Source organism: Vigna unguiculata, chromosome 1 (genome assembly GCF_037176805.1).
Source record: "Vigna unguiculata cultivar grain cowpea cultivar isolate G323 ecotype 2 chromosome 1, ASM3717680v1, whole genome shotgun sequence".
Taxonomy (NCBI): domain Eukaryota; kingdom Viridiplantae; phylum Streptophyta; class Magnoliopsida; order Fabales; family Fabaceae; genus Vigna; species Vigna unguiculata.
Window position 1 is genome coordinate 30999226 of NC_140792.1, and position 16295 is coordinate 31015520.

At 31.6% G+C, this 16295-nt stretch overlaps 2 protein-coding genes across 2 annotated transcripts; one reads left to right on the top strand and one right to left on the bottom strand.

Moving 5' to 3' along the window:
- Positions 1 to 4133: 4133 nt before the first annotated feature.
- On the bottom strand, positions 4134 to 6135 carry PKS4 (phytochrome kinase substrate 4). Its single transcript, XM_028079327.2, has one exon. It carries the CDS (start codon positions 5898 to 5900, stop codon positions 4446 to 4448), a length of 1455 nt encoding a protein of 484 aa, XP_027935128.1. The 5' UTR covers positions 5901 to 6135; the 3' UTR covers positions 4134 to 4445.
- A 7279-nt stretch (positions 6136 to 13414) lies between these two features.
- Positions 13415 to 15873, top strand: LOC114179957 (DUF309 domain protein). Its single transcript, XM_028066478.2, has 3 exons — positions 13415 to 13877; positions 14981 to 15128; positions 15437 to 15873. The coding sequence occupies exons 1-3, from the start codon at positions 13494 to 13496 to the stop codon at positions 15661 to 15663; spliced, it is 759 nt and encodes a 252-aa protein (XP_027922279.2). The 5' UTR covers positions 13415 to 13493; the 3' UTR covers positions 15664 to 15873.
- Positions 15874 to 16295: the final 422 nt, after the last annotated feature.

Genomic DNA, 16295 nt, shown 5'->3' on the forward strand with positions numbered 1-16295 from the left:
CATTATATATATTGTCAGTCCTTAAAGGTATCAAATAAAGTGAGATTATTTTAGTTTCTAACATTAAAATCATAATTATTTTAGTCCTTTACATTCTAATAATAAAATAAATGACTTTATATTTAATGATTTCAAAATTATTATTATTATTATTTCAAGAACTACATTCAATGTAAATAATTCATACATTAATTTGATATATAATGTTTACTTTTCTATATTCAATGTTTACTCTAATTTGATATATATTCAATGTTTATTTTTCTATTTTGTAGTTTAAAGTGTATATAACTAAAATTCTTTAATGCAATATATATTTGTATTATTTGTACTTTGAGAGTTTAATAAATTTGTTAGAATATGTGAAAGTTGAGAAAGTGCTAGTTTAGTTGTTTGATGTTAGAGATGGATGGATTAGTTTTGAAACTACATGCTTAACTGTAGATTGTAGTGTTTTGATGGAATGATTGAGTTAATAGACTACACTTTGATTTTATGATGTAAATGGGATTTTGATTTCAACTGTAGTTGATATACTACAATTTAATTTCACTCATAAGAAATAATGGAGAGGAAGAACCACAACTTTTATGAAGATCCTACATTTGAGAGTAGTTATTTGTAATTAATTTGAGAGTGTTGTCATTAAATTGTCTCCAATATATAGAATAAAGTTAAATATGTTTTTATTCCTTATCTTCTACTGAAAATTGGAATTAGTCCATTTTGGAAACTTGAAACAAATTCAGCCCTTCAACTTTAGAAAAACGTGAATTTAATTAATCGTTTTAATCAAATTTTGTTAAATTTATTTGACGTTTCATGATAGTATTTAAGTTTGTTTACACACATTTTCTGCTTCAATATTAGTTGAAAAACACGTTTGAAACGTCAAATAAATTTTTAAAAAATTGATTTAAATGACTAAATCCACGCATTTAAAAATACGAGGAACTAAATTGATTTAAAGTTTTCAAGAGGGAATAATTTCAATTTTCACTACAAGTTAAGAGACCAAAAACATATTTAACCCTATAGAATATAATCTACATCATACTTAACTTGTTAGGTCATATGATAAACTTGTAAATTTGAACATGCGAGCATACTATTTAATTTTTATACCTTCATAATACACTGTTAGAAAAAGGTTGAGAGATAAAAAAAAATGCAACTAAGCCAATAGAAAAAAAAATCATTTTGCTATAATTTATATGATGAAAAAGCATAACAAATAATAATAAAGTTATATTACATAGATTAACAAAATCACTTTTCCATGATTTTTTCACGTTTTATGAAGATAAGGAAATTCATTTTTTATTTAGTGAAAAGTAAATATGAAAAAAAACTAATAATTCAAGTTTAAAATAACATTTTGAATTTCACTTAGTTGCAAATGAATTGTCTAGCTTTTCCTTTGCAAGTGCATATGAAGTGTCGGGAGATTGTATAGCATACATATTCCTAATGGAAGACATGTATATAATTTATCCATTTCCAATTCCATGATTATACATACACAATCCAAATGTACTAACCAATCCCATGTGATTTTGAATTAGATGCATTATTAATAGGACCCACATATATTCAATTCTACATCTCTCCTTTATTACTTATGCTAGATAAATAATAATATACTTTTACGTGGTAGAAAATTTAAGTCAAAAATAGCTTAATACACGAGTGTCTCATTTTTCATAGCGTCAAACAATAACAAATTATGCTAAATTCTTTTTTATATATATTTATTAGATTGTAGGCTATGTTGGATTGAAGGTAGATAGTGAAACGAAATATAAAGATGAAGTGGAAGAAAAACAAATTATTCCATTGATTTGTAAAAATTAAAAATAAAAAAATAAAGCATAATGTTGAAAGGGGGATTGATGGGAATGATTTATTTCTTTCTATTACGTCATTTTATTTTTCTTATCGTTTTGTCCTTTTGAATTTGAAATGTATCGTTTCGTTGAAGAAATATTTTAAATTATATAAAATATAATTTTATGTTTGTGAATTTTATTATTATAATAAGTTATTTGTTAAAAAAATAGTATAAAAATGTTAGATGAGTTATCGTTGAAAGAGTTTTAATAATAATAAATATGATTAAGGATTAATTATTTTTTATTACAATATTACTTTACGTATGCATATACATATTTTTTCTAAACCGTTAATGCAAATTATAAGTATCATGTGAAATTTCAATAAATAAATTTGCTTAAAAGGTTTAATATATAAATTCGAATACATATTTACTGTGATTATCTTTTAAGTAAAATATGATATATATATTAATGATTAACAACACACACGAGATGGTATAAAAGAAAATATATTATTCGTGATATTATTTATAAAGAAGTTGGAGTTTTATGAGCATAAACAATAAGGAAACATGCTTTTTCATAAGAAGATTCAAATTACGATAAGATCAAAATTATTAAATATAAATTGTTCTGCAATAGTCATTGTAAACAACTATAAATATAAAAAGAAGATGCTAATAGAGACACAATTGTTATCTTTCTGTATGATAAAGTTGGTAAAGTCTCTGTGTCTTAGTGTATCACCTATTGGTGCTCTATCAACAATCTCTAGTTGCTCATTGGGTGCTTCTTCATTTGCGTTTGTTGGTTGATTAGAAAAAAAGTCTTATTCTTTTGTTTTTCTTTCATCAACCTACAACTTAGAGTAAGTACATATGATTCAACTCTAGTGATTTCTTTATTGTTATTGGATCTTATATGAATGAATTCTTTCACAACTTTGGTTCTTAAGTTATCAATTCTATATATAGGCCTTCAAGTTTCATCGTACCTAAACATTGTTTTTTCATCATTTTGGAGTTAAATTTTCCAACAAGGTTGTCTTGGTATTTAAGATGAATCATTGACATTCAAAAGGATGAAATATGATATATTTAGTTTTCTAATTTCCATGATTCATTGAGAGTTTAGACTCAATCTACTAAGGAATTTAAATTTGAGTAAACTTGTAGATTGACTTTAATATTGAATTGGAAATAAGTTGAGTGATGAGTAAGGTTCAGTCATGTTTAATCTTAACAATAACATACCATATATATCATTTTCAATCTATTACACATTCCAAGTGTTTGAGAAAATTCTAAAATGATTGTCATTTTTGTTTTTGCATGATTTGAATTCCTTAAACATTAACACAATTTATGGAAATAACTTTTTTTTAAAAAAAATTAGTTATCGATTGTGACTATTATAATGTATTACACAATTAATTTGAAAGAACAATAATTACTTATTACTTACTATTCTGTAAGTGGTATACTTGTTATTAAACAAATCATGTTAATACTTAATTTAATGACAAGAGTACAATTTTAAAAAATAGAGTGACATGATAATTGAATTGATTGATCATTCGAACAAACATCATTATTAGGAATAAAGATTAAAAGACTCATTAGAATAAACTCAACATTGAATTGAATGTGCGAAATAAAAGATTATAGTATGGTTAACTTGTACGTAAGTAAAGATATGAAATTGTGTGTGAATCAAAAAATTAAAACAATTAAAGCATAGATGAAGTAGTCGCAACAACCACTTAATATTATACATGAATATAATTAATTAATACAACAAAGTGGTTCTTGTATTGAATGGAACACTTTCTCATCACTTTTCTTCATTTGGTCTAGGTTTGTCACTACTTCATCTATGCTTTATGCTTTAATTGTTTTAATTACCAACGCGTCAGCCAATACATAAAAAAAACTAAAGTTAAAATTTGAAGTCGTTTCTCCAATGCGACCAACCTGTCTGGTTTCATTTTGGCAGATCAAAGAAGCTTAGATGGGTTAACCGATGAGTTTGCGATCCTTGTGATTTTGTTATACACGCAATAATAATATAAGAATCAAACATATATATTACGTACTGCTATGCATCTTACCCCAAAACACTTGCACCGTTGTGCATGCAAAAAGAAAAGAAAACACAATTTTGTAATATTAAGATCTAAAACAATACCTCACCATTATTCCACCTTTTCTTTAATTAGCTAGTTAATCACTTAGTAATGTGATTAGTGTAGTTAACAGGAAGAGTTATTTGAAAGAGAAGGAGAATAATGCATGGAAGTAATATAGCTAGCTCAGACTGTGATGATTCTCGTTACTTACTCCTATTACAACAACGACGTAATATATCTCATGACATTACATGCATCCTATTATTCCTATCACTCAAAGAACGGATACAGAACAGAAAGACAAAGGCGACACAATAATTAGAAAACGGAGGAAGAAACAGACAAAACGGAAAAGCGGGTGATTACGTTATTCTGGGGGTCTTGTTGATTCTTCAGGCGAGGAGAAGAAAAATAAAAAATAAAAAATAAAAAATAAAAAATAAAAATAGAAAAGCGTAAGATGCATGCATGCGCGCAAATGGCTATGTCGCGAAAGCAAGCGACACGCGAGGTGCGTTGCGGTGAGCCCTGGCAAGTGGTGGCTTATTTACACTCCCAATCTTACTACTGTTACCCCCACTCGCGATGGCGTTCACATGTGATGCTGATGGTGACGTGGCACCTCTTTGTCCCTCTGATCCACATTTCACCGGCTGCGGCCCCACGCTAACCGCCTTCTCGCACCGACAGCTCACCAACAAACCGTTTCCTCCTTTGCGCTTCCATTTCTCCTCCACGCCCGGGACCGCCTCGTCGTGTCCCTCCGCCGTCGTCACGCTCCACTCGATGCTCGCCTCGCTCGGCTCGTAGCACTCCGTTATAGTAGGCGTCGTGGAGCCCTCGTCTACGCTTCTTCGACCGAAGAAGAACGCCGTCGTTGAAGTTGAGCCAGAGGCCTCGTCGAACGAGTCTCTGCTGTTGCGACGGTACGCCGCGGGGAACGTCGACTGTGTCGCGGTGGAGAAGCTCTCGATCTCGAAGAGATCGGAGCTCGCGTCGCTAGCGGCGTCGTCTTCGACGACGCGCGCCTTAGCCGGGAACGGGAAGTTCAGCGGCTTTGGCGCTGGCTCGTCTGGTGGCCGGAACACCTCTAAAGAGTCGCGCGGCGGATCTTCCTCTGCGACGCCGTTTGCGAGTTTTAGTTTTGTGATTGGATTGTTAGGGTTTAGCACGGGGAAAGTGAATCCCTCAGTGAACGGTACTCTCACCGAGCTTGTAACTCTGTGAGAGTTGGAATTGTGAAACCGTTGGGATTTCGCAGCCGCAATTGTTGCTGTTGCTGTTACTGTTACTGGTACCGGTAGCGATGCTGGTGTTTGGTTCAGAATCCACTTATTTGGTGCGATGTGATTAGCAACGTTGTGAAGTTCGTAATTTCTTTCTTGTTGTGATATCTGAGATTTGGATTCTTGAGCTGATTCTTTGATTTGAACTGATTTTTTCCCCGTGCAAGGACATTTTCTCCGTAGGAGCCAAATGGATTTGGAGTGTTTGCGGTTTCGAAGGTTTTTAGGGTTTTGAGGGTTTTGCATTGAGACAGGGATTGCACCGGGAGGGTGAGACAGCAGCCCGGTTTGGCTGTTCCAGCTGGCTTCTGAGGAAGCCGTTGGAGTTGCCGCGTGGAACGAGCGTGCTCTGTAGTTTCTGATGTGGGCGTAGCCGTCCACAGATGATGAAGCAGAGGAGTATCTGGTGGTTTCTGTGGCGATGACATCACCCCTCTCTGGAATTCGCTCCATGGGAGAGACTCTGCTGATGCTAACCTTTTGAATGTTATTGGTGTTGTTGCTGCCACTATCATCGTTGAAGTATTTGTGAGCATCGAATATGCTAAGCTCAGAGATGGCGTCTTCAACAGGTCCTGTAGTTATTGTTGCCTTGTTATCGGGTCTGAGATAGGGTGAGAAAGATGCGTCAGTATCTCTCACGGTCTGCATCACTGTTGCTCTTTCAATGCTATTAAAAAATATATATATTTTTGTGACTGATAAAAACTGAGCTGTTGTATTTGGAATTCCTTTGGTCTGATATATATGTGTTCAGGTCTCTCTGTTCTGACTTGTCCTGACACCGATTAATTATGATGAGGCTGTAAAAACTAGAAACATCGTATGCCCTTCTCTGTTTTTCTTTTTTCTTGCCTCTGTAATGAAACAAATTCCCCCAACCTATGATCTGACTCGCTCGCTTTTTCGATGAATAATGAGTAAACAACAAAAGTCTGAATTTTAAAAGCGGAATGTCCTGACTAGATTATGATATCTGTGGAGATAGAGTGATGGAATGGCCAATTATGTGTGATACTTCATCATTTGGATGCATCATGGCCATCTGTTAGTAGCTATCTCTGTCTACAGAGTTAATCATTGAGGAAAGGTTCTATGCCTTTAATATGTATCCTAAACAACAACTGTAGTTTGGACTATCACATTGCATAGTAAAAAGAAAAAAATACTACAAGGAGAATTTATGTTTTCTACACAATTTTAAAAGTGAAATTATGTTATTCTTAGTTTCATGCTACACAATTTTAACCTCACTTTCGACAAAGTTATTGTTCGTTTTACTTTTCTCCATTACATCCAGTAACTTACACACTTCTTTTTCTTTCTTCCCTCTGCCCTTCTTTTATATATATTTTGTCCAAAGTTTAAGTATAATTAAGATTTGTCCAATTTTAACAGGTGGTTGATTCTCCGTGTCTGTAAGGTTTTCTATCAGGTACATTTTATTCGATTAAGAGCGTGCTGCTTTTGAAATAGAGATGTGCAGATATTGTCAATGCTTCTTGGATTCCTAGTTGTACTACATATCAGAGTGTTATTTATATGTGCAACAAACAGGGTGCTACACCTTAAATCCAATGGGTAGGTAGAGCTATTATACATATATACAGTATGCTTTATCAAAATATAATTAATGTTACTTTAGGACTTTGCATTGATATATGACAGGCTCTTCGAATTAATTATTGACCTCTTTTATTGCTATAACTTGTCTTGGAATGACAGAAGAAAGTTAGGTGCATGCTGCATGCCTCCTTAAGAGCCTCATAAGACTCCAGAGTCCAGGACAATTAAGTTTACTATTTTAGAGACATAGAAATTGCTTGAATCACTTTTTTCCTTGATGGATTGTTTCCTAACTCAAGATCTGTGACTGTTGTTTCTCCTATTCTTTTCCTTATTTTCTAAGTAAGTTTCCTATTGATGTGGCTGCCTGATAAGTTTGGTAGTGCTGATTCAATAAAGTAGGCAAATAAGCACGTCCTATCTGACATCAAACATCAGCCAGGTAGCAACGTGAATGAGTGAGGGTCCATTGCATTTGACATTTAGAGATGAAGGTATGTCTGAACACTTGGGAGACCATAAAGAACTGTCTTTATGGGTTTACCCAATCAATTATCAGAGGTGGATTGATTTTGGAAACAGAGCATGGTGGGTCACCATTAACCTTCTAGGTAACATGGACTGCTTTATTGCCCGCCTTTATACAATTTATGCATGGCTCTTGAGCAGGTGGTGGTCCTCATTTTGCCTTAGGAACAAGATTTTGGTCACATCTTTCTATCAGATAATATAGTTTACTCTAACAATTCTTTAGCTCGTTATCAACATCTTTTACTTGGAAAAAAAATCGCTTGGTTGGTATTGGTGGGTGATGTTACTGTTCCTTTAGTGAGAAGGGATGCTGTCTTTTACACTTGACGCCAGATAAAAGCACTACTAATTTTTTGTTATGTTACTGTTCTTTCTTCTATTCTGCTTTTTTCTTGGTAATCCTGTTAGGCGAGGGAATAAGATTTTCTGAGGAGACTCATTGCAATGCCTAATGTATGTATAATAGGTGGATAGTGTGCCGTTTGTATGTAATATTGCAATTCTTAAATATTATTCTATCGTATTGATCTTTGCGGATTTGTGTTTTGTTCCATCCCAGCCTTTTTATGATGGAGAATTATTAGTTCATAAAGAAACAGGAAAGGGGGAAGGGGGCAATAGGTAACATGATTAAAAAAAGGAAGAGAGGGAGAAATAAAATAAGATGTCAGGGGCGTATAAAGAGTGTATAAAGCATATGCGATTGTGAAAGCCAAAACTCTATTATGATAGGCAAAAGCACTACTTTGTTGCAATTTTGACTTCAAAATTACATAAATGGTATAATCTTGAAGTCGTGTCATTTTGGTTGGTATGACTTCAAAATGGTACGATTTTAATTAAAATTTTAAAAAAAATTACAATGTCTCACCACATTGATACAAGCTAGTATGACTTCATTTTATTTTAGAGAACACTGAAAAATTATACTACTTTTGTAATTTCGTGGTCAAAATTATCTAGAGTTGTGCTTTTGCCTTTATGATTGGTTATGGTTGGTTAGAGAAAGTATAATAGGTTTAGGTTTACATGATAAAAAAGGAAGAAAGGGATGGAGAATATATATATATATATATACACGTACGTGTGTATGAATGAAGAGGGCGAAAAAAATGCGGGTGAGCAAAAGCTCTTTTCTAATGTCATGTCTTTTTAATGTTGATTAGCAAAAATAATTTTCTGTCTAGTCTCTACACATCTGATAGAATTTCCTATTGAGGTTACAGTTAACGGCTTCTAAAGTAGCTATAATTATGAGGTTCCATTAATTGATGATATTCATCAACGCCCAACAAGAAAACCAAACTAGATAATTTCTTGATGTTCAAATGTACATTTTCATGTCTCGCATGATAATTATATTTCCCACTTAACTCCCGCTCTGTCTGATGCTGGTGGTTGTAGTAGCCAGATTTTACACACAAATTATAGATGATTCTAAATAAAGAACTGTTTTGTGATATCAATTAAGGTTAAGGACTAAGTTTGATGCATCAAAACTAAAGATCAACATTTAGCTTAGCTCTGTTAAGGTTCTATGAGCTGTCTATTTTTCGTCAGAATAATATCATGCTGTATGGACTTGATGCGTATTGCTCGTGACGAAGCCACACGTGGGTGTGGAATATAAAGTTCGATGTGACGAGGGTGATAAGTTGAAGAAGTTAAGAATTTCATATATGGAGGGGAGCCAGATATTTTTTACTCTCAACCAGATCAGAATGCATTAAGAAAATAAGCTCATTTCTTGGTGGTTTTTTCCTATTCACAGCTCATTTCGTGGTTCAGTTTCACAAATGCTATCGGAATTAGAGTTTTCAGTTTGATTCTTAGTTACTAAATTTAATTTGTTTTTGGTTTCTATATTTTTTACTTGTTTTACTCAATTGAGTTCTTATCTATTGTTTTTAATTTAATCTTATTTTTTAACAAAAAATTCAATTAAGTTTATTTTTTTTGTAAAAAATAAAAAATTTAATGCGACTCTTCTCATTAAATGGATATTAGCATTCTAGATCACCTTTTACTTAGAAGATGATTTGACTCTACTTGAACCTAACCCACTTTACTTAGAATTGGTCAACCAAAGCTTAGCCAACTTAACATGGTTCCGAATCAATCTAACTTAACCTACACCCCACCTAACCCTACCCCAACATCTTTATTAATAGTAAAAAATTTACTATAGATATCAACGAAACAATTGTGACTGACATCAATTGAAAAAATTTAACTCTCATCCAAAAGAAAATACCATGACATTGGTCATGAAAACTTTAACTAATATGGAACAAAAAATAATAATAGTCTACAAAACAAGATCCTAACAACTTAAGTCACAAAATAACTCCTATTAATATTAATAAATGATTTGAGTTGACATCAACCAAAAAGTAGTCATTTCAAATGTAATATCCCATTTAATAGTGTAATACTACTAAATGAAGTTTTACATAGTTGATAATCCATAAGCAGTTAAAGATGAACACACAACTATACTATTACAGTTATTCGTAATACCATATTAGCATATAAGAGGTTCTACATCAATAACTTCAAGAAACTAAAAGCTAACCACAAAACTACAACCTTTCGAAAGATAAGAGCTAAACCTAGCTCCCACAATCCTATATCTATACAGTTGAATCAACATCTTCTTACCAAGGTAACCCCATACCTATTTCCTCATCTGCTTACACTAGTAAAGGTGATCATTGCAAAAGAAGAATGACAAACACAAGAAACACAAGCACAAGAGAGGGTAAACTAGTTTTTAAAAGAAATAATCATATAAAAGTTAAACTAATTACATCATGAAATAAAATATTCCAAACATTCATAAAAATATCAAACATACAATTACAAACTCTTTAGATTCAATTATCCTAATCTAGGCATTGATGTATGATCCTTGGTGGTTTTTGCACTTGTGGTGATAAAAAGAATATTGCTCGACTTGAGCTACTCTACCTAAGTTGATACACACAAGATCAGTCCCTTTAACCATCATAAGAACCCTGGGGTCATTCTTAATGACAAGACCTCCTTCCCCTCTCACCACATAACTAATTCTACTTTATATGAGTCTTGAATAGGTATTAAAGTATCAAGATAAACCTCCAATACTGATTCCTTACATCAATGCATACACTAAAGGAATTATGGCAAACTCATACTTTCATCCATAAACGTGATTCCACATCAAATTCCAAATACCAAACAATCACCCATTTATGTATTCATCCATACCAAGTAATATCATGTTTGTGATCAATTACAATCATCATATATTTCCATACATGATCATATCCATTAACAAGCCCATCATCATCACAATTTCATACATCATTATACACATGCACATTCATCAATGAATCCATCCAAGATTAATTCATAACCTCAAATAGGAAATATTTTTCACAAAAAGAGAAACCCAAAATAGGACAAACATAAAAGACTAACTTATCTAGCTACATACCTCTAATCAAAGATTCCACTAGTCAAAGTAGCAATTTATGTGTCTAGGATCTACTGTCAAAATTTTAGCTCGATCTAATGGTTAATGAAGCGAGAATCTCATTCTTCCAAGATGACACAGACCAGAAAAAATAGGATGGCGTCTAGTGCTGGAAAAGTGGTGCTCGACACTACAACCCACTGATTTGAGTGCGCCCGATGGTTCAAAAGTGGTGCCCAGTGTCCCCTAGTCAGTGGCCACTGTCTAAGTGGCACCCAATGACACTACAACGACACCCGATGATATACTAACAACGAAAACTTCCTCGTTGAGTTCTAATTGAGTAATTTGACACTTGTTGAGTTAATTCTCATTTAACAAACCTTTTAATACTTGAAAATTTCATGTTCCTAACTCAAGTAGTGTCAAATTAGCGCAATTCAAAGATCTCACAAAGGCATCCTTACAAAAACTCAAAACCAAAGTTTTCATACTGGTCACAATTTTACTGTCACAAATCAACAATCAAAAACACTAATTCAAAATAACTATAAATTAGCTTTCCTCACCTTCAATGGACAACCCAAAATCTTTAAGAACCCCCAAGTCACCTTCAAACTTGCAAAAACTCTACTTCAACCTAAGGACAACATGAAGATGACCAAACCAAATTAAACATACAACATATTAGCAAAGAGTGAAAACAAGGACCTTAGGGTCACATGCAAGCCAAGAAAATTGCATGCATTGCCTAAATAGATTGGATATCGAAAGAGACTGAAGTTTCGACTTACCCGAGTAAAGAATATGTTTAGTTGGACACGTCGAGGGCTTTACAAAATCCCGACCTCTATCACAAAAGAGATGAAATAAGAGTGGGAAGCTAGAGAACAAAGATTGATATGGAAAAAAAATACAAGTTTAAGAATCTATTTTTTCTTTAATTTTAATTATTTTTAAGTGAAATTTGAAATTTTCTAACTTTAAACAATCAAATTACTTTTGATAAAATTCTAAAATTTCATTTTTTTTTAACTTTTTTTTATCTAAATAACATATTTTATCTTACTATAAAGCATTAGTTTATCTTAATGAATTGGCTTAATAAAATTTACATTATAAATAGATTAAGTAATAAATTCTTATATTGGATTCAATTATACAAAATAAACTGTTATTATTTCTCTTCCAATAAAACATAAAATAGATAGTTACACCGTAATATAATATATAAATATATATATATATATATATATATATATATATATATATATATATATATTGTTTTCTTATGCTATATATTTGTCAACCAAACATCATATAAATAGAGCGGGAGGAAAAGTGTGTGCCCTTACAAATATATAATATCACCAAATAGTCTTTTCTTTTCTTTTTTTTTCTTCACATGTATATTTAACAAGAAATAATTCTACTGGAGACATAATTTCAGTACTAAATACACTTGACTAGAACACTGACCATTTATTATATATTTTACAAGAACAATCCCTTTTTATTAAACTCGATCTCAATCAGTTAAGACATATTTTAGAAAAAATAATATCTTATAGGATTAAACAATTGGTAAAAACATCTCATTAAGGTCGCATATAATGAGAACTTGTTAGTCTTCTCAATTGAACTAAAAGATTATCTCATACCACTAATACTATATATTAATGAAGAAAATACGATTTTCCTACAAAATCCCCAAAAAAAAAAAATAAAAATCAACGGGTCAATACAAATGTACTTCTTTTTTAAAACATGATATATCATTATTATTTATTTTAAATAGACATCAATAGACTTTTAGCCATTATAAAATTAGAAAAATTTAATTTTGATTTCAATAAAAAATTCGTTTATTCATTTAAAATTTGAAATCACTTGTTTTAATATATAAAATATATAAATTTTAGTTTTAATCACAAAATATTTCTTAATTTTCATTATTCCAAAATTTAAATGAGTTTTTAAGCTTCTAATATTGATTTTAAGATATATACAAAAAGTCATTTCATTAATCTTTACCAACTTTATATTACGATATTACTATTCCTGAATTGGAAGAACATTTGCTTTTTTGTTTAACGTATATGTAAGTAATTAGTACTATATAATTCTAGGATTTAAGATTAATAATTTTAAATCTAGAAAAAAAACATGTTTTACTTATTTAAGATTTTTAAATAACAAAAATTAATAATATTTTATGTAGTGTATATTTTCTTAAAAAAAAAAATCTTACACTCACTATATAGAATAACAAGTGTTTTACTATATATTTTTTTTATCAGAAAAAAGTGTTTTACTATAAACGGCCAGGTTTTAACAATAATTGTGAAATGATAATTTATTGTTGTTTTTAACATCTACACTTTATATACGTTTTTCTAACGTTAAATAAACAATTGTTTTTCTCTTCTTCTCATAAAAGGGTAAATGTAAACTAAAATTTTGTAAAAGTAGATGAGAATATCATTGTTGGAAAAAAAAAAAAATCTTATCAACCGTCCAAAAAAAATCTAGGCAACAATAAAGTACTGTACCACACAATCATATTCATAAATCTTAAAAGAGTGGAAGAATTCTTAGTTGCCACGACATGAGCTTCGACCATCACCACACAAAAAAGGGAAAGAAAATATGGCTAAACAAGAGAAACCTTTCTTTGCCATTCATCATCCATGGCTCTTCTTCCTTCTTCTTCTTCTTCTCTCACTACTCTTCTCCATATCTCATCCCAACGTTATCTTCCATGTTCCTTTCACAGCCCCATCACTCTTGCATCATCTTTCAAACCACTTACTTATTCAAAGCAGCACCTGAACCATAGAAGCTGCAATTCCAAGCTCTTGGCTTTTTCTTACAGGTATTTCAATGAAGAAGAAGATGAAGATGATGATGAGAACCACACCTTTGATGAAGCTGTGGCTCTCTTCAATGGAGGAGAGTACTACAAATGCCATGACTATCTTGAATCCCTTTGGAACAATGCAGAAGAGCCCACCAGCACACTCTTTCATGGAATACTGCAATGTGCAGTCGGTTTCTACCACCTCTTCAACCAGGTTTTCTATATTTTTAATCTCTAAATGCAAAATTATAATTCGTTTTTACATTTTAGTTTTTAAATTTTAAAATTATAATTAGTTTTTAGAATGATGTTTGAGTTATTTGTATCATTTTGACACATTTTAGTTCAAATGTGGAATTGAGACACCGTTTAACTAGTTCACAAAAAATTATTGTCATTAAGTTATTAAGTTAAAAATGAGTATATCCATTATTTTAAAATTTTAGAAATCAATATATTTGAAAGTTCAATTTTTGCATAAAGATAACGTTTTTTCTCATTTACATATATTTCTAAATTATCTTCACCTATGAAAAATACATAAAATAAGGAATGTTAAGTTGTTGTAATTTTATAATTAAGAAAATGTGAATAGAATTATCATCAGAGTAAATTACGGTGATGCATTTTATTTTCTTTTGATAATTTTTCATTCTTTACCTCTACAATAATATTCTTTAACTATATGAAACATCATATGAGCATTACAAGATGAAGGGTAATGCTCAATACTAGAAAACCTAAAAAACTGTTGATTATTTTGCTACTATTAACATCATACCTTCTCTCATTACAAATATTGGGTATAGACACTTTTTCCATGACGTCGTTTCGAAATTATGGGTGGAATATTTGTAAAGAAATTATGAGGATATTGTCCTCCAAAGGATTATTCTTATATGAAAGAGGGTGTCTCCAAAGAATCTAGTTCCATAAACTATACAAAAACACCAGAGCACTTTGTAAAGGAACACAACCTAGTTTCATCAGATCATGCTATAGGCGTCAAAATTTACTTACACAAATTGACAAACATTTTAAGCTTTACAAAAGTGTTTGATTTTTCTCCTTTAAATGACAGGGATGGGTATCTATGAAGACACTCCAATAAACTCCAATGATTAAGGATTTTCATTACATTTGAAATGATAGTTACTTTCTATAATGATTCAGATCTTGACCCAACATAATGATCAACCCCTCTTTTCAATAATTGTTAACTACTTGAGCTATCTAGTACATCTTTTATTGATATTGAGGTTTTGCATGATCATGAGTTTTACTGTTTTAAAAAAAAATAGTTCTTTGGTTTAATAGAACCACAGAGGAGCCATGATGGAGTTGGGGGAAGGACTATGTAAATTGAGAAAGATGGAATTCTCAAATGGGCCATTTCAAAAGTTTGAGAAAGATATTTCAGCAGTTCTAGATTTTATCTATCAGACTCAGATAGAGTTAGCTGCATGTGAGTGCTCTTAACCTTGGATTTTTTGGACAAATTTTTCAATAAGGAATTCTTGGAGAAAAATATGAGAAGAACAAATTAAATAAATTTCTCTATAAACTAAATATAGCTGATACATAAGTCAGAAAACAAAGTTTAGAAATGCTTGATGAAAACCTGTGCAAATTAGCTTATACACAAACTTACTTTAACTGACAGAAAAGTTCATTTTACATACAAAAAGTCCTTGTGAAGAAGCATGTGCAAATATACCTCTAGTTTGGTTTTTGAAGAAGTTTGAGTTTGTGTTTTCCCTTGAAATTGAGCAGGTAGTGAGAATGTATGTGTTAGAATGGATCGATCAGAAAGATCTTACGAACTTCTGGGGGAATATGCTTCAGGGAAGCGTGTGTATGATCTAGAACTTTGTAGTGATGCATCAGTGTACATTGTGTTCTGTCCTCAAGGCTCTAATGGTTCCTCTGAAGCCCCAAGAGTAAAGCTTCCTAAGCTTAAGGCTACCATGGAACATCTTGTGCCCTATCAATACAAGTGAACATCTTTTCAAGACACTTTCCATAGATCAAACCACATGCAAATGTTTTCTGTCCTAAAGTGAAAATAGCAGTAACAATATGCAAAAGCATTTGCAATGATTTCAAAATTGGTGCATCTAAGTAACCCAGAAAAGGATAGAAGAAAAGAGTTTATAATTTTTTGGGGAGACTTCTTTACTTATAATTCATCATACCCCCCTTTCTTCCTATACCAGCCATTTGATTTTGCAAGTACCTGAAAATATCATATTTACACTACAGTACACTATACTGAGTTTTTAAAATTGTATCGTAAATAATGCAGAAGTACTTATGCAATAGGAAATATTCAATTCAATTTCATTTTAGATTTTGCTCTTTTAAAAGAAAAAGTTGTGGAATATGCTCTCACAAAACTCTAAAAAGACGTTTCTTTCAACATGTTGGAAAACTTCAAATTTTACCTCAATGACCTTCCATTACCTCTAATGCCGACTTTTATGTGTGACTTAATAAGATAAATTTTCAATTTTAATTATAGAGCATCGTAAACAACTTCTATGATATTATACCTAAATTTTGTTCAAAGGCAAGGGTTGACTAATGTCCATTAATCAAGGAAAGAAAGTGACAGATTTTTATAGAAAAAAAA

Excerpts from the sequence above, each read along its gene's own strand:
- PKS4 (XM_028079327.2), bottom strand. The coding sequence starts at position 5,900 with ATGCAGACCGTGAGAGATACTGACGCATCTTTCTCACCCTATCTCAGA.
- LOC114179957 (XM_028066478.2), top strand. The coding sequence starts at position 13,494 with ATGGCTCTTCTTCCTTCTTCTTCTTCTTCTCTCACTACTCTTCTCCAT. Across the intron at positions 13,878-14,980 it reads TCTACCACCTCTTCAACCAG|AACCACAGAGGAGCCATGAT; the intron begins GTTTTCTATATT and ends TTGGTTTAATAG. Across the intron at positions 15,129-15,436 it reads TCAGATAGAGTTAGCTGCAT|GTAGTGAGAATGTATGTGTT; the intron begins GTGAGTGCTCTT and ends GAAATTGAGCAG.